The sequence below is a fragment of the Opisthocomus hoazin genome, chromosome 3 (assembly GCF_030867145.1).
Source record: "Opisthocomus hoazin isolate bOpiHoa1 chromosome 3, bOpiHoa1.hap1, whole genome shotgun sequence".
Lineage (NCBI taxonomy): Eukaryota > Metazoa > Chordata > Aves > Opisthocomiformes > Opisthocomidae > Opisthocomus > Opisthocomus hoazin.
The window spans coordinates 75754387-75773570 of NC_134416.1; the positions used below are offsets into that span (position 1 = coordinate 75754387).

Here is a 19184-nt window from a genome sequence, read left to right on the forward strand (position 1 = left end):
GAGGCTACCAAGTGGGAGATGGGATTTGCATATAATGGCTGGTCCTGGTAGCTCAGGGCTGGAGGCTGATTGCTGGTGTTTAGAGCCAGCATCTGGTCTTGCCTGAAATCTCAGTGACCCTCTGCCTATCCCAAAAGCAGCTGCCATTTCAGGTTGCTGCATGTGCTTCCACATACCCCTTTGTATTGCTCTGGGGTTGATAAGCCATTTCAGTAATCTGGGCTTATTTAAAATGTAGCTTTAAACACAAGTTGTATAGGGAAGAAAAGGAGAGTAGGTGCTAATAATTCAGCTGCTCACCCCTCTTCTGTTCTCCTTCCTTTGTCCTTTAGATGAGGCATCTGTGAAGTTGTTTCCTTAAAGACTTACTGAGCGTATGGGACATTAAGCTAGGACATGCAAAATGACTTAGGCTGGTGCCTGTGGTGTGACACCTGTAAAACGGCTCTTTCAGGAATTTACCAGCTGCAGAGTGATGCTGATGGCCACGTAGGTGGGAAGTGGAGAGTCCAGCTCTGTCTGCGCAGGATTCCCAGCTGGTGGCAGTTCCCTGGGGCTTGATGAGACCGTCTGAGCTCCAGCTGACTGATGGATGTGGCATCCAAACACTTGGTCGTTTATCCTGGCCTTGGCACAGTTTCCATGGTCAGCTGGCTCTGTCAAGGACAGCCTCAGCTGGGGCTCTTTGCACACTGTAAACACAAACTGTGAACTCTGACTGTGTTCCTGGTTTGATTTTACATTTAATAGTAAAAATCAAGGAATTCTAAGTTTTCAGTTGTGAACTCAATGCAAACTGGTCTCATTAGCAGGTTTGAATTTCTTGTGATGAGTTTCCAAGGTGCTATTTCAGTTGGGGCACCCAGCATATAACCTGAAGACATTAGAACAAACGTGATTGTGAAGAAGTAGCATAAAAAACAACTGTAACTTTAATCTAAAACTATGCACCTCTCTGATTTTATAATGAACAGCAGTAGGTAAGTATGTGTTACTGTTAGTTCTTGGGTAGCTTCCATGGGAGCTGGGAGACAGACTGTTAGCAGGTTTATGGTATAGAAAAGAGCAGGTCTGACTTGCTGGAGGACATGTGGAAAATTCAGCAATAACAATGCATGTTGTACAATGTCTTTGATAGTATTCACCATTCTCGTTATTTTGTTAAGAACTTCAAAATGGAATTTCATCCTTATTGCGGACAGCTTTAGGGTGAAATTCCTGTTATCTCTTGTATCTAGAGACCTGGGCTTGGAGAGTATAATATGGTTTATCTGGGGCGATGGTTGAATTTCATTAGAAACCGGTGCAGAAGTGGAGAAGAAATGTTAGGGATTTGTTATGAAGAACAGAGGGGACCATAATCTAAGAAATAAACCTAGTGTATCAAATCTACCTCAAGTATGGGCTGGGTTGCCCAGGTGACATGTTAGGCTTTCTAGTAAGAGGGACTTTGGTGTGAAATGGACCTGTAATTACTTGTACTGCTATGCACAGTCAGCTAAATAGAAATTATCAATATGTTTATTCAGGTTTATTTTTTCAGTCATAAAAAAGTTTGTTTTGTCAGCATGTGGTTTTTTTTTCTGGATAGCAAGCATATGTATATATAAATATGTTATGGATGTAGTTTTATGAGCTTCTGTATTTGAAGCTTGAACAAGTGAGTAGCAAGATGTTGTAACACTTGAAAAATAGTGCTTTGCTGGAGAGTGGTTAGGATTCGATTGCTGCTCTGCTCTGGTAAGAGCCCACCTGGAGTCCTGTGTTCAGCTCTGGAGCCCTCAGCACAGGAAAGACATGGACCTGTTGGAGCAGGGCCAGAGGAGGGCCACAAAGATGATCCGAGGGCTGGAGTACCTCTCCTACGAGGACAGGCTGAGAGAGTTGGGGCTGTTCAGCCTGGAGAAGAGAAGGCTCCAGGGAGACCTTTTAGCAGCCTTCCAGTACTTAAAGGGGCCTATAGGAAAGATAGGGACAATATTTTTAGCAAGGCCTGTTGTGACAGGGCAAGGACTAATGGTTTAAACTAAGGGAGGGTAGTTTTAGAATGGATATAAGGAAGACGTTTTTTACAGTCAGGGTGGTGAAACACTGGAACGGACTACCCAGAGAGGTTTCCATCCGTGGAAACATTCAAGGCCAGCTTGGACGGGGCTCTGAGCAACTTGGTCTAGCTGAAGATGTCCCTGCTTACTGCATGGGGGGCTGGGCTAGATGACCTTGAAAAATCCCTTCCAACCCAAACCATTCTGTAATTACATATGAAAATTTCCACGAGATCTCCAAGCATGGCTTGACCTGCAGCATGCTCTGCACTAGGGGCGCAGGGGCTGAGTGCGATTCTCTTGCGTTCTCCAGGCAGATTAGGGGCTGAGCATTGGAGACTCCTGTGACTGTTGCTCTCTGCTGATGCCCAGCTAAAGTGGAAGAGAAGTAGAATATACTTGGGAAAAGAGAATAGTGGAAGTGTAAGATAGGAAGCACTGGGGGTGGCAGCTGAGAAAGGTTGGGGAATATGAGCAGAAGGGTCAAATAGCGTTTTTTTTCCCCCAAGAGCAGAGAAGTCTGTAAGCTCCAGGATCATTAGGTGTTGCAATGCAGCCTGAGCCCTGAAGGCCAGGCTGACAAAGCTTTGAATCTGGCTACCAAAAACCTTCTTTTTCATCCAGTGGCTGGCTGACAGCAAAGAATAACTTTCTCCTTTTACCCATCAGTGTACTGGTGGGTAGAGAACTAATTCTGAAAGTGAAGAGGTTTTCATTTTTCACCTCTGAGGGTGCAAAGGGGAGAAAAGACTGTGCAGTAAAATTCATGTAGTCACCTGGCTTTTTGGTAACAGATGGACACAGTGCTGAAAAAATAGTTTAGAACTTAGCTCCTAGAAAATTAGAGAATGTGAGATTGAAGGCTTCGTGTACAGTCTGTCTTCACCATTTTGTATATCCTTGATAAGTAGATAACTGCATGTTTTATTTAGCAACAATCATTCCGGAATAAGAAAACCCATTTTCTGGATAAAAAAATTAAAATATTAACATATTATGATTAACTGCAGATTGTATATTGGGAAAAATTTCAAAGCCATAGGAGTTTATAGTGGTTTATATGGAAATACTGTTCAGAATTCACCTAAAGATCACATCTTCCTTTTTTTCCTCCTTTAAAAACAAAAGAAAACACAAAAAGCCAAAGCAAACAAACAAAACCCAAACCCCATGCTTTTGGGAAAGAGTAGGAAAATACTGCTGATCTCCTAGGAAGAAAGGCAATGTACTGGCTAAATAAAATGAGTCTTGGCAACTTAGTTTTGATTTTTAGAAAATACACAATAGGAAACTACCAATTGGCTGACAGGAAAAAAAAAGTATGAGAGTACTTGGTGAATGCATCTGACTTCTGAGTTTTCAATGAGAAGGGGATTGTTTTAGCTGCTTCTAAGTATAGATTACATATTGTTATGTGAGGATGGATCACTGTACTGCTTTGTTGCCTTTGGTGGTCTATACAGTTTTGCATCTCATGGCTTTTCATGTGTTTCACATTTGCCTTTTGTAGAGATGTGTGAGCAGATATGATGTTTCAGAATTTTAAGTGATTTTATTCTAAATTATTCAGGTTTTTTAGCTGCTTAAAAGCAAAGCCAGCCTATGTTTTAAGGCAGATACACAAATAAGGAGAGATTGCAAAATAATTCTCTCTAGCTTGGCCAGCAGTCTAGGAAACACTCATATTATGCAAGTCTCTTTGTACCTTCCCTCTAAAAAGTGAGGTATGATTTGGTAATAGGTATGGTAATTAACCTGGAAAACTATCCTCTGCTTCGCTTGCCAACTGGCTTTATATGCTGTGGTGTTAATTGGTAAACTGATCCAGTGAAGAGAGGCTTGACTGTATTTAATTCATCTCTTATTTCAATGAATGGCTCTTTTCTGTTTGGTGGGGGTCTCTTTGTTTCTTTTTTCCTTTTTTTCTTCATTTGTGAAAACTGATTTTCAGAGTTTTAGTGTTTGTGAAGATTTTTCCAAAAAAAGAAAAAAACAAACTCCAATAAAAACTTATTTTTGTGTGGTGTTGTTCTTGGATAAAAAAATTCTGGCTTCATGAATTTGTATGCTAGGCTGTAAAATATTGACATGCTTTTAGCATTAATTCTGGTTGCCTTACATATGGTGCTTATATATATATTCCTGAAACAAAATGCTGTTTGACAGAATGTAATCTGCATTAACTCAGGACTGTTTTGTCAGTTGAGAGTAAACAGAATTGTTTTATTGTAGTGAAACTTGTATGGTAATTATAGAAGTATATAGGAAATCTGTAAGGGGGGTGAGGGATTTACTAGTTACAGCTGATTATAAACTTGTCTTGACATTGCCTTCCTGCTTTATAGAAGGTGTTCGGGTTTTTTACTGATTTAAACTAAGACAATGGCCCATGCCTAACCCAAGTATACATTGCAGGAATTACCTGTGATTCTCTTTATAACATTAACATTTAGAACATGGAAGCCCCTCTATATATGCATTTATGTTCTGATTTACAATGTGCTAATTTTATAATTTATTCTTTTCTATAAGATGCATTTGTTACTGTAGGTGTTTGGGGTATAATGAGGTCTTCACGATGTTGTGAATTTCTCTGAAGAAACGTAGATGAAACATAGTGAATTATAAGAACTGTTATTAAACATAATTTTTGTTTTATAGGTTATTCAGCTATAGTTATGAACTCCCGTTTACGAGCCTTAGGTGGGAGGATAAATAACATACGAGCATCAGAACTACCAAAAGAGAAAACCCGATCAGAGATAACCTGCAACGTCCACTTTTTGGATGGCTCAGTGCAAAGCTTCAAAGTCAACGTAAGTTTGGAAAACTACTTTTTTTTTTTAATAAGTAGACAGTTTTTTGAAAGCCGAAGATCAAACGTGGGACCCTGAGGCATGGGATTTCCAAAAGATATTGAAGATGTAACTTTGCCATTACAAATTGCATGATTACTGGTTATGAAATGGATTTATAAAGTGCTATTTTAATTTTCTTTAAAGTCAACCAACTGAAATGTCATAATATCATGGCAGGGAGATTGCATCTGGAAAGAGGTCTTCTGTATGATATGGGAATCATGCAGAGACAGGTCTGGTGATCATTATCAGCTTGAATAAGTAATTTATATTTAAAGGATGACTCCCAAATTTGGATGTGCTCCTCCTTTTCTTCCATCAAAGGACTGGTTGTGCTAAAAGGAGGAGGCTTTGTAAATTCCTGTAGTGATGTCAGTACATGTGTTCTGAAATGCAAAATTTACTGTAAACAGTGAAGACATCATGGCTTGGTAGGACAGTGCTTTTCAGTCTTCTGTACTTCAGTGTAGTCTTGTTATCTGTGAGCAGGGAGGGAAGGGGAATTAATGGAGGCTTATACTATAAGTTTTTGCTGTATTTTATTCTGGTTTATAACCTTCAGTACTGATTTTTTTTTAATTTTGGTTTATAACCTTCAGTACTGATTAAAACTATTAGTTCATTTTTAAGTGAAACAGAGGAAATACCTTCACTCCTCAATCAGTTTTCAGTAGAATTATCTGACCATGCAGAAAAACTGTGGATGAATTTAAGTATAATTCTGTGAATTTGTGTATAGGAGACTTGTTATATCCAGTTTACCGTATTTGAGAAGAAGTGTTTTGCGGAGGAAGCTGTATTGTTGTATATCTTAGTTTATGCAGTAGTTTCTTATGGGAGATCCAAAACTTCACCTGAAATGTACAGAAGTGATATGATAGGTAAACAGCTTGTTTCCATTCTAAGATAGACAGAATTAGTCTTGCATTTTAGTATATATTTTATGTACTATAGATGTGTGTATATTTATATACATATATGTGTATACATATGAAGTAGCTAACATCAGGGAGTGAGGTACAAGGAGAGTAGGTATACAAGAGAAAGAGCAACACAGTAGTATACAACTTGTGTTGTTCATCTCGAACATGCCGTATAGGATTACCCTGTCTGTTGGTGAGCTAGCATAACTGCCTTTCTCCCCCACCCCCAGCACAAGGATCTTTTGAAAAATGAGGAATTTCAAGCTTTATGAAATCCATGCATAGCAGTATATTCTTCCTTGTAAACAAGTGTTTCTGCAGCTTTAGATTCAGCACTTGGCCTGAAGTCCAGCACTGTACAAGTGAACTTTGTGCTTCTCATTTAATCCTTTAAGCAGTGAGTGCAATATGATAAATGGGAATGATTTTGAAACTCCAGACCTAGCTGATTTCTCTCTCTGCGTTCAGCGTACCCCCAGGGTATCCCTGCTGGTTACCTCCTTCATCCAGGAATCAGAAAGGCCACCTTTACTGCAGCTGTAATGCTGAACTGCCGTAGGGGTAATGCAGGACCAGTTATGTGTGGCTACCCCGCTATGGTATGGGCTAATGCAAGGAAGAGGCTTGCCAGTAGATTTGTGTCTTCAAGTACTGAATTTTCATATTGGTTCTGAGGGAGCCTGCACTTATCTGCCAGGATGGCCCTTCCTGATTATCTAACCTTGATGTCTGCGTAAGAACAGGCTTTGCTGAGCTCTGGTTGTGTCGCAAGGTCCAGTTCTCAGAAGGGTTTGCAGCCAGCTGCAGAAAATTTGTATCCAAGTTAGGCTTATGTTAACAGAAAAATTCAGCTTTATAAAGTTTGTGCCTGGTTGTCTCTGTATGTGTGTGGTTTTTTTTTAATTGCCAGCATCATTCAGTTTTATGTCTGTGAGCAAAGAGTAACTCAGGTCTGTGGTCAGTCTGGGAATCAGCTAGACATGTATTGAAGGAAGATAAGTTTTGCTCTGAACATTTTTTCCCCACTAGTGAAGTCTTTCTGTGTTGCTTTAGAGAAACTGTTTTTCATGTTAAGACATTGATTTCTAGATTTGATTTTACTCCATACTTTATTCCTTTCTGGATGCCAGGTCAATTGATGCTGCTGTATTTTTAAGACATTAAATGTAATGTGAATGTATGTCACATGGCATGATTATCCATGAGACAAATTAGCAGCAACATATTGAATAATGTAATAATACATTATTAAAATGAAGGTGCTTTCTGAAATTACTAGAAATAAATACAGGATGCATAGATAAAAAGACATAGTATGTCTTGTGAATGTTGTAAATGTGTTTTCTAGTGTTTTACTTTCTCAGTTTTTACTGTTGTTGCTGATATCTGTTCAATTTTTCTCTCCTGTCTGAGTTTGGAGAATTGAAACAAACAAGATCATGTCTTTTAAAGCAAAGTGCGTAGTGTTTTCTGGTTATAAGAACTTTATTGTATCCATGCAAAAATTAAGATTGGGAATTTTTCAGTTGCATTTGTAGGCTAGTGGTACCTGGTTTTGGTTTATGAAAGCTCTAAGTTTGGATGTGTGTAGACTAATGTTCCTGTATGCATAAATATGCTTTATGTTCGTAGACAGGATTATGCTTTTCTACCACAGATAGTGGAAAGCGAATGGGGAAAAGCAGAATACTGAAAGCTTAGCCTGCTTCCATGTATGAGTGTAAATGGAATCAGACTCCTCTCATTCCAACAGCAGTAAACCGGAAAATAGTAAGCATTGCTTTTTCATGTAGTATCTATCCGAATAAAGAATTCTTACTGCAAGGGAATTTCTTTCTTTCAAAGGCATAGGGGTATTATGGAGAAAAAGAACATCCAAAAACCCATCAAGGATAAGAAGCTCAAGAGAAACTTGCTTTGAATTTAAGCAAATAGGTATTCCTAAGCTGTCGCTTCTAATATCTTCTTGACACTTCATGAATGCTCAAGACTAGTGAAATTGAGATAAATTTAAATTTAATATGAAGGTGATAGATTAAATAGTCTAAACTTACAACCTGTTGACACTGAATAGAAGAATTCATGTATTTTGAAATTTTGAACTAGTAGTGAGTGGTCTCTTGGCAACAGTGGTAGAACATTTCATTGTATCTCCAAATACTGAACCTTTTAGAGAACAGAGAGAACAGAGATATGACTGTCTTTTCATTCCGTAGTAACAGGATCTTTATAGAGCCCACACAGCTGATTTTCATCAAACTTTGTTGGCAAACTGCACAGCCTCATGAAAGTTTCAAAATTATAGCTGTAGGTTTCTGTATCATTCTGCTGTATGGTACTTACTTTTCACAGTGGTTGTATCTGTAGCAGTGTGAATGAAAACCAAACATCCTGAGACTGGACAAGAGAAGAAGGAAGGTGGGTTTTCCTTGTGGTAATAACCTGAGGGACTTTCTGTCTACTGAGAAACCAGAGGACACCTGCTTAATTTGATTCCTGTGAATTTGTTCTTACTAGGTGTTTATCCCAAAGAATATCAGTAGCCTGACCAAATAAAGATTTAATTTCAAGACAACAGTGCTGGTTTTCTCCTGGATTTTTGAATTGGGCAGAGTAGTGAAGTGACAGGCTTTTGTGTTCAGTGTTTTTATTTAATGGGGTTTATAGTACAGTTTTGGTGAATCTGAAATTTGTATTGATGGTATCACAAAGAGTTCATCAGTGTAACTTGTGGTATGTGCTGTTCTTAGGTCATCATTATCAAGAAAGTTCACCTGGGAGTACAGACAGACATATTCCACTATATTGCTTACAGTTCAAATAGAAATGTATGTTAACTCTGGAAGGCTGAAATAGCCTTTCTTGTCTTTCCACATTATGTGTTCCCCTCATTATTTAGATGGAACGTGTCCGAAGTCCAGGCAAAATATAGAAGGTGCATGTGAGCCAAAGGCTTGACTGCACTTGGTATGGAGTGTTGCACTTGATTTTAATTATATCCAGGTTTTCTTGAATCCTCCCAATAAATTCCACGTGTTTGAATTTTGTAATAAGGTTAATTCACTTTTGTCTCTGACGTTACTTCTGTCTTGTCCTAAGACTATAATGCATAAGCTTTCCATGTGGGGAAAATGTTAGTTGTCATTCTAAAATATACAGAACATGCTCACATACCATGTTTGGATGTATTTAATAGCTGTATATTGAGCAATAATGCAAATTTATTTGTAACTTCTGGTATAAACATGCAGGATTTTTCCATTATTCCTCTACTTTGACTCATTTACCAGGAATGACCACTTGGGAAGTATGCCTCTCAATTTCCAGTAATTTGACTTTCGTGAAAGGATAAAATTTACAGTGTCAGATCATTTCTGCATTGCGTTATCTTTCTGAGTTGATGCTTGTGTCTTAGTACCTGTGATTTTTCGTTTAGGCTAGTTGGTTTTTAGTAATAGGATTTCTTTCTAGAAATAAAATGACTAGGCAGTAATAATGAGAAAAGCTGTATGACTTGAAACTCAAATAGTGAGGAATGTTTCTCCTTCCCCACCATCTCAATTAAGCTCCTTCTTCCAGTATTTGAGAAGGAACGTGATGCTTGCAATTAACACCAACAATTACTATTGCTATGTTTAAAATAATAGGCAGTGATACAAAGGTTCTTTTTGATTGTGGATGTGAGTTACAACTTTAAATGGCTCATAGTAAAAGACGATGATGCAGAATTGTTGGACCCTTTATCACTATGTTTTCCTGCTGGATATTTGATAATACAAGATAGTTTAGTGCTAATCTGTGTCCATGCATGTTGAAAGAACTGCTGTATGAAGTTTCAGGCTGGCAACAAATATTTAGTTTTATGTTGAGGCAGATCGGTATACTCTGACTGGAAAACAGTAAGACAGCATGAAATTTGATGATGCCTTTGAGGGCAGTGAGAAAGTGATCTGACCTACAGCAGGCTTGTTAGTCTTAGCCCTTCGTGGGGCCTGACCGTAATAAATGCTGAAGGAAAGAATTAGTGGAGGGGAGTTTTTTCCAAAGTTAGAGCTGGAATGACTAACCTCATGTATATGTTTGTTTTAAATCATTTTTGAGGCAGAGGAAATGCAGTGGGTCAAAACATTGTGGGCTTAGGTAAACATTTTGTATGAACTTAATACAGGAAAACACTGAGCTGGAGTGTATGGAATCCAGAAGAATTATGGGATGGGCAGGAAGTTGGCTCAAGTGGCAGTATATTTTGCTGAAAAGATGTTAAACAGTGCAAGGACTATTTAATAGAGTTTTTGCATGTCAAATTTCATTGACATGTTGCTATTGAATCTTTTTCAGTAAATCAAAAATGTAAGGTTTGAGGCATTCTCAACCTATCTGCTACCTCATATTCCTGTATCTTTTTTTATTGTTGTCTTGAACAAGGAGTAATTGCAGTGAGGGAAATCAGTAGTGTAAACTAATGGCTTTCATAAGATGAGGTAATGGGGTTTTTTTAAGCTCAGTTGTCAGTTGATGACAATAGAGGAGGAGAATACTGGTAGTTTGCAGGCTGAGCTGCTCATATGTTGTCATTCTGAAAAAGGTGAGCACTATTACGCACCAGGCAGGAATCGTCAGCCAATGTCAAGGAAGTATTAACAGTGTTAGTCTTGGCATTGAGGCCACCCTCCAGGGAATGTCATGTGTGGATCCTGGCTGCTTGCAGACAAAAGGGGTAAGTTCCAGTCAGGCATGTACAGAAAGTACAACTAGGATGGCTCTGCCAAAGTCTGGACCTAAGGAAAAAAGAGGCTGTTCTGTTTATTCTAGCTAAACAAAATCTTGCATGCTCTGAATAAGCATCAGGTGAGTAAATAAATTCCAGGAAGAGAAAAGGACAGAGTGAGCCAAAGACCAAATAAATTAACTGTGTGTAAAATTAGTGTGGAAGTTAAAAGGAAATGTAGCATTTTGTTTAAGCTCCTAGGCATATTGGGACCAAAGGACACAGGCTCTTTGGTGGTGGATGACTGTTACAGGCTAAATTGGGAAAGGATGACCTCAAAAAGCACATGAGGGGAAATGGGTATTGTGTCTGAGGTGAGGCTCAATTTGCAAAAGCTTAGGTGGTGCTTAACTGTGAGGTTATCATTGCCAAAATGTGAGGACAAAACTCTTGCACAGGAGAGGGACAGGGAGATGTACTATACATTGCACTGTCCTCTCAAAGTGTCACTTGGTACCACTTACCTTGTACAAGATAATAAACTGAAAAGGATTACTTGCATATTTACCCCTCCACTCCAAAGAATTAACAGTTTTCACTTATGTTTATCCGGTTCTTAGGACAGTGGGTCTTCATCACCCCAGCTTCTAGCTAGTATTTGACATTAAAAATAATGAAGGGGTTCTTTCTCTTCAGAATCCTGTAGTTTACTAGAAATTAAACTTGAGTAATCTAAATTCCCTAAATATAGCAGGAAGTTATTGTGGCACAGTCAAAATGTAATAGGTGTTAGCTATGACTGCTTTAAATATTAATTTTTGGCCTATCCAACATAAGGTGAAATATATTTCAAGGCAGATTTAAATGGAGGTGAATGGTGTATGGTTATGAGGTGGTTGATGCGAAGATTTTAACAGTTCAGAATAAGGATTGGCAGATATCAGGTGGGTGAAATAAATGGAAACTTGTTTTCAGAGTGGAAACAAGCAAACCTCTAGGGAATGTTTCTTTTTAGTAGAAAAAACTTAACAATTCTTAAAATTATCGAAGATCTTGTGTCATTGTAACAGAATAGTACAGTGTGGAAAGTGTGTGATTTTTCTTTTTTTTAATCTCATTGTAGAAAGGCAAGAGCTTTATTGAGAATGTACTAACTACTTGCTGTAATGGTTGACAGGGTTAAGGAGAACTTGGTCCTAATGCCCAGTTTAGCTGGGCAGTGTTCATGTTGTTTTGCCCACTTCTTATGGCAGAGGGGAGTGAAAATACCATATGTTGTAAAGCACTTGACACATAGTAATCTTGAAGTACACTATGACTATGGACTGTATTGGAATGGATGTCAAAATTCAAAAGCAATCATGTGATGTGCTTAGCCTGCCTCACTTTACACCTAGATCTCAAAACTGTTTATGTGCAAATAGATTGAAGATGGTGCAGTGTGAGCTGTGTGGTGACTTTCTTTTTAGGTGTATAGGCTGAATAATAATTCAGGAATTTCTTAAAGCAAAGCCAAAGCTGAGTAAATACAGATTTTGTTGAGGAAAAACAACAAAAACTTCAACTTTGGGACTTTTAACAACCAAAGAAGATTTTAACAATTTAAAATGACATTTTGTACTTAGCTTAGATTCCTGGAGTGGGTGCTTGATGTAGGCACCGTGGAAGAAACTTTATGCTTTTAATACCAGAGAGCAAGACCTGGAGTGACAGAAAAGTAGTGTTAAAAATTGCTTGTGATAGGAAATGTGGAGAGGAGGAGAAGGAAATAGTAGGTAGGCAGGTGAAGGAGACTAGTACTGGCCGAGCAGCTGGGTTTAGGGTTGGGAGACCCACGGGAACATTGCAAAGAGAGAACGGCAACTGCTGAGCAAGAATATTGTAGTAGGGAGCTTGCTTGTCCTTACAGGGAAGCAGTGATAAGACTTAGCAATTCATGTGTGCCAGGGGAGAGGGAGGGATGCAGCTGCGAGAGGGTGGGGAGAGAGAAGGTGAAGGCATCTGAGTTGGGATGAAGGACCAGAAACATGAAAAATGAGAAGAGAACTAGGAGATAATGCTGTTGCAAAGAAAGAAGACTGAAGGGAGTCAGAAGTGTTGAAAGTCAGAGAGAAAATCAGCAGAAGAATCTGCCCTCTGTGGTCTTCTCCTGCCCCATTTGTAATGAAACCTGAGATGCCTGAACACTTTCTTTCAGTAAAATGTATGTCTCATCCCCTACAATTACTGGGTTTGGTCACAATATAACTTCAGTTGCTCATTTAAGCTCGTGTCAGAAGTACGTGCCATAGTTGTGCAGTTATGATTCTGAGTTATGCAGATGTCATGTGGTGTCACTTGAAAGTTTTTTAACATTCTGCTTAAAAGAACACAACCCTGGGGAGGTGAATATGGTATGTATATTAAGGCAATGCTAAAGGTGAATGTATTCAGGTTAGGAAATACCCATTATTTCAGTGGGTTGAGGTGGCATCCACTGTTTTCATAGGGCACTTTTGTGTATGTATATGAATAACCTCTGATAGCAAATCTCAGTCTGCATAGTCTTCACCCACCTCATTGATGGTGCTGGACAGAACTGCCTGAGATGCACGGTGCTGTGGTTGTGTGTGATGAGGGATGCTTAATCGCATGATCCTCACCTGCTGAGATTTCCGTTTCTAAGCCAGATCTAGATCTGTGCTATTTCAGAAAAAAATTGGGTTTCGTTAGTGCTGTGGTTCGACTATCCCAAGGAACGGTAGCCTGCTCGAAAGGAAGGGATTAGGAGAATGTGCAGCTGGGGAAGAAGGCGGGGACGGAGCTGCTGTGTTTGATGGCTGCACAGACTTTGAGGCCTGAGTGGACTCGCACTTATTGTGAGACCTCAAGTGTTTGTTGTGAAAGTTAAAGAAGATGGGAAACAAATTGGAGGGGAAGGGGTAGTCTCATATAAGACAATCCGGTGTTGCCTACATTGGTTTCTTCATATATGACTTTGCTCCAGAAAATCGGGCACAGCTTTTCACAGGACACCAATAGCTGGCTGTTACCTTACCTTGGCATCTGGAGCCTGACGTAGAAACATCAAACATTCAAAGCACAAACGAGCTGCTAGGAGTTCTGCTCTAGCAGTAGAAGTGTTGGATAATACTCTGTCCTCCAAAATAAGGTAGCCAAGTGGGGGTGTCTTGTTTGAATCTTTGTTCTTCTTTTCCTATCTATTAAATAGGAAGAATGCTTTTATGAGATAAGGGAATACTATGGAATATGCTACTACGTAAAGCAATTGCAGCAGCGTGGTACACTGTTTAAAGAAAGAAAAAAGATGTCTGTCTTCTGAACAGGACTTGAGTGTTGTATGATAAACAAGGTCTGAACAAAGAGAATTGAATACGATGTTGTGCTCTTGGCTTATTAAGTGAGCACACTTATGCACTGAGTAAGACTGGGGCCATCCACAAAAATGTGGTCGCTATCATGCTTATACATTAAGTCCTTGGTTTCAAGAGATTGTTGAAGAAATTAAGAAATTTGTTTAAGAAATCAGAGCTAAAGAAATCTGTTTCAGAATGAAGTGCTTGTCTTTTGCAGTCTAAATAATTTTCCTCTGGTAAATTTTTTTTTTCCATGTGTGCGGCTTATTTCTGCTTTTAAGAGTGAGATTTGGAAGATCGTATGAAAAATTAATTTGGTGTAATTTTTTGAATAGACAAGATACCAAGCAAACCGGCCTGACTTTTGTTCTGTCAACCAATTTCATGTGAAAAAATCTAGACCTAAAATGCCACACAGCTTTGCAAGCTGTTTGTTACATATTAGCATATTTAGGATTGCAGTCTTGTTGAGGGGATTTTGTTTCTTTCTTTCTGTCTTCGGGTTTTTTTTAATAAATTGGTTCACAGTGTTCTTTGACAGAAGTTGGTTAATGTACTCTCCACAGTGCCGTGGCACGGAGGTGCTTGTTTGGTCTGGGAAAAATTATAGCGTGCTTACACTTCTGGATCTCCGGTGCCCATGTGATTCCGCAGTTACACCCGTAGTTCTGGGATACCTGTCTTGAGGGATGTCAAGGCAGAAGGGGGGTGGCTAAACGGCAGCCGAGCCTGTGGAGCCTCAGAGGCAGGTGGGAGTTCAGGCTGAAATACAGGAGCTTTATGGCTGGAGCACAGCATCCTCCTACTGTTTTCTCCCCATGCTAGTGTATACTTTGCCTTTTGCCAGCTGATGGGGGAACAGAGCGCGCTGCTTTGGTGGTGGCAGCAGGAGCCAGAGCAGCCCCATGCGGCTCCAAGCCATCCTTGCAGGCTGCAACTCCGTAACACGGCTTTGCTCCCGAAGGCTGTGGTGAAGGGACGGGCTGTCTGCTTAAAATTAAATTGCTGGGCAGACCTCAAGGGCTTGAGTTCATGTCAATTCGTATTATGAGATTTCACATGCCTAATGTGTTTCGGAAAGAAAACCTCTTTTTAAAAAAAAAAAAAAAAAAAAAAAAAAAAGAAAACCAAACCGTTTTATCAGAATAAAGTTCTTATTGCTGAGAAACTGAACCAATGAATGAGCAACTATTTTTATTCATGAGTTACATTTTTTTTTTTAAAAACTAATTTAATTCAATTAATTGCATCTTAAAATCTCTAGGTGTTGCAGAGTTTCACTTCTAAAGTTTTCTTGTTTTCAGAAACAAGACACTGGACAGATTTTGTTGGATATGACCTACAACCAGTTGGGTGTGACGGAGAAGGAATATTTTGGTTTACAGCAAAATGAAACTTCGGTAGATTCACCTGTAAGTATAGTAAATAAGAAAGGTATGTGCATGTATATGTGTGTATACATATATACATACAAATGTGTGTATACACACATACACGTGCACACACATACACATAAATAAACAGTATTTATTTGTAAATATTTTTAATCCATCTAATAGTTTTTCATTTCACAGCGATGGCTTGAACCAAACAAACCTATTAGAAAACAGTTAAAAGGTAAGACTTGTTTTTAATATCTTGATTGTAAGTGTGTAGTCCTGCTCTTCTGTGTTGTTATGACTAGAATAAAAACAGTTCCTATAAATGAGTGTGCCCAGATGGTAGGTTTTCTTTAAGAGAAGTTTTATCTCTGCCAGTCTTTTCAGCAGAGCTTTCTACATCTCTTACTGCTACCTGAGTGCTAATAAGGCCTGGTAGGTCACTAAGTTTGATGCTGTAACAGCATCTAAACCAGGCTTCAGAACAGTGTTGGACATCATGACCATGCAAACAGTAGTCATATCATAGTGCTAGTAAATTCCTTTTGATAGGGAAGATGAAGAGGGGTTTTGGTCGAGGGAAGTGGAGCCAGTTTCATGTGTAGGCTCTGGCAATTTCTTGTCTCAAGTAGAACAATAAAAAAATAATTTTGTTCCTTTTTTAAATTAAAACCCAAACGAACAAAAAAACAACACCACACACTTCCAAGTGCTTGTGGTGTTCTAGTATGTCTTGTTTATAAACAGCTTTGGGTAACACAAAATCCTTACCAAGAAGGACAGGGTGGCCAGCGTGACCCTGCCAGATAGCAGCTTAGGAGGGCTGAGTGACACTGTCCCAATTTGTGCTGTGAAACTTGAGCTATGTTTTTCAGCTCTCTTATTTCTACCATATGCTGTAGGCTGTGTATGAATTTAAATAAAAATACATGCAGTTAACATGGTGAACTTCCGTTAATTTCTTGTGTTTATATGTAAGATAGAATTGAGCATTATCTCAGTTGAGACCCTTCAAATATATTTGCTGCTTTTTTTGCTTCTAATACCTATGAGGCAAAGATACCTAAATAATGCCTTTTATGTAAAATAGCATATGCAAAGTACTTTAAATGAAAACATCACAATATTTGAGAGTATTTTCTTCTCATAGTTGGTGTTGGAGACTTTTCGTGCTTTCTTTTAGTTTCATGAGAAAAATGCGTGAGACTTCTATGGGGTGGTTCATGTAATTTTTCTATAAATATAGAAATAAAAACCTTGGGTTCTTTCTTTTCTTAAACAAAAAATTGATTTGTTCTTCTAAAATATTGCAGGAGGCTTTCCCTGCACCCTTCGTTTTCGTGTAAGGTTTTTTATACCTGATCCTAACACACTTCAGCAAGAACAAACCAGGTAACTTCTGTTTGATGTTTGCTGCCATGAGCTAAGAAAGTGTAAAGTCCTCCTTTCGCATCTCCACAGCTTGGCAAACTATATTAGGTAGATAACTTTGAATAACTCTGTGTATTAAATATTTGGAACTGACAGCTTGATGCGATGCTTGTAATGAATGGTTTTTGCTATACACAGCCTACAACTCCAAAATACAGCCAGAGTATAAGCTAGTACAAAGAAGGCGGTTGGCTTATTTGCAGCTTGGATTCCCATTTTTTTTGAGCCCTTCATTGCTTGGAAATGTTGCGTTTTTCTCATTTTCTGATCCCTTAATCGGATGCAATGATTTAAAAAAAATAGGAAAGTTCAGTGATTAAGCTGTCTGCATACCCAAAGTTGTTAGAAGTTTTTTATCAACACAGAGTCAGTTCTGAACATGTGCAGTAAATTTAATGCAGAGGACGTGGGAGGGTGGAGTTTATTTTGTTTCAGGAAGAACAGATAACAGATCTTGTTTTCTGGTTTGCCCATTACTTGTAACATGTGGAGATCTGTAACACTTCAGTTTATAGTAGACCTTTAGATTTTTTTTTTTTCTAACCTATCTCTGAGTTTTTTTGGGTGGTGGGGTACATGAATTATAAGTAATTTTTAATTAACTTGTCACAAAGCTTTAATTGGGTACTTTTACAGTGTACATGTTTTGGAATTTAGAATTCACAGGCACCCATTGATCTGGCACTTTTGTAACATTTTTTTAACATTTTCATTGTTTGTTTGTTTCAGTGACTTGAGAATATTAGTAGTACAGCATCTTAAATGATACTTCTTGTAGAAAACTTAGCTATTGACCTGTTTTGGTATTTGCTAATTATGCAGTTGTAAGCTGTTCTGCAGTTTTAAACTGAAATTATTCAAAGACCTCTTCTTTATGGTTCTTCACATCCCAACTCTCCAGAATCACTATAAAGTAACATTGTCAAACACGCTAATAAGAGCAAGTCTGAACTGCTCCATAGGCTACTTGACAAATGTCTCATTCTCCATTGAGTAGTTCCAAGATAGACTATCACAGTTTGGGGTTAGTTGTTGGTTTTTGGTTGTTTTTTTTGGGTTTTTTGGTGTGTTTTTTGGGGGGGGGAGGGGGGGGGGAGGGAGGGGGTTGGTGGTGGCTTTTTTTTTTTGAAGTTACATCAAAGTTGCATAATTCCTGGAAGAAAGAGAGCCCAGTTCTGTAATGTTTTTTTTTTTTTTTTGCAATGTTCGTTGTGGCATTATGACTGTGGTCCTGGAGTTGTAGTACAGACTGCCAAAGATCTTTGAAACTGTTGTGAGAGTGAGTGGGTGTATGATTGCATATTTGTAAATGTCACTAAGCTTTATTCATCTGTTTGTATAGGTTGCCAGGAAATCTAGTAAAATAAAACTAATACATGTAACCATTTAAACCATACCTTTTAAATGTGAAAATAAATGTGTATTTGTTTGTTTTCCAAAAAATCTTTTCTAGGCATTTATTCTTCCTGCAATTGAAGACTGATATTGTGGAAGGAAGGTAATAGTAAGACTCTTCAATTTCTCTATAAATCTTTTTAAAATTAAAAAAAAACCCACCAAACCAAACAACAAAAACCACCTTTTCTGAGGGCATTGTTGCTACAAAAACATAGCTTGTGAAATGTTGCTTTAAGTGAAAATCAAATTGCTAGGAAATGTTAAAAATTTACACATAGCTCACTTATTAAGAACAGTTTAGAAGTCTGTTGGTGATGCTGTGTGTTTACAGGTACGATGTCAACCTGAGAGATCTTTATGCAAGACATTGGTGTGCCAGGCATTGTATTCCAAGTTTGGGGACCCGTTGGTTAGTGCAGTGATCGGGAGGGACTAGCAAAGGGCAGTTCATGCTGTCATTTCTCATGATTTCAGGGTTATATTCCCTATACGGTGGGCATATACCCAGTGTGGTTCCTTTGCCTGCGATTCCTGTATGTTTGTACACTTTAAAAAAAGAGGAAAAAGGTGGTCTGAATATTTGCTGCCTAAAGTAAATTGCCTTTAGGTATTGGCTTTTTTTCTTCTATGGAGTCAGTTTTGGTAATGAGATTGGAGCTATCTTTGTGCTTCGCATTTGGCGAATTTTAGTGTTTGTGTCTAGTTTTAAATGCACTAGACTGCAGCTATTAAAATAATGTCCAGAGCCCCATAAAAATCTCTTCTCCTTTTGCTTTCCTGAATAAGCATCCAGCAAGAACACGAGCATGTCCTTTTAAGACTAGTTACTTCCAGTCACTTAAGAAGCTGTTACACAGCAGCTAGCTTTTAATGTTCAGTCTTACTGTACTTTGATGATCAAACTTCGTAAGAAACAAATCGGATAGTCTTTGAAGACAAATGAGTCTTCATGTACTGAACTAGTTGCAGACACATTGTTAACACTGCATTTATACGGTCTTTGTCTAATAAAGATATTTTCCCCTCTTTCCAGGTTGTCATGCCCCATTAATTCTGCTGTTGTCCTGGCATCATATGCAGTACAAT

At 38.5% G+C, this 19184-nt stretch overlaps 1 protein-coding gene across 5 annotated transcripts in view; it reads left to right on the forward strand.

Moving 5' to 3' along the window:
- PTPN3 (protein tyrosine phosphatase non-receptor type 3) overlaps window positions 1–19184 on the forward strand; it is a 130675-nt gene that overhangs the window by 26963 nt on the left and 84528 nt on the right. For 2 of the 5 annotated variants that reach the window (XM_075416701.1, XM_075416702.1), the window contains exons 2-7: window positions 4707–4861; window positions 15195–15302; window positions 15450–15507; window positions 16583–16661; window positions 18154–18198; window positions 19132–19184. In XM_075416701.1, coding sequence (XP_075272816.1) covers window positions 4724–4861; window positions 15195–15302; window positions 15450–15507; window positions 16583–16661; window positions 18154–18198; window positions 19132–19184 — 481 coding nt within the window. In that variant the 5' untranslated portion in view covers window positions 4707–4723. Of the gene's footprint in view, window positions 1–4706; window positions 4862–15194; window positions 15303–15449; window positions 15508–16582; window positions 16662–18153; window positions 18199–19131 lie in introns of those variants that run through there. The other 3 variants (XM_075416703.1, XM_075416704.1, XM_075416706.1) reach the window with 2 other exon arrangements.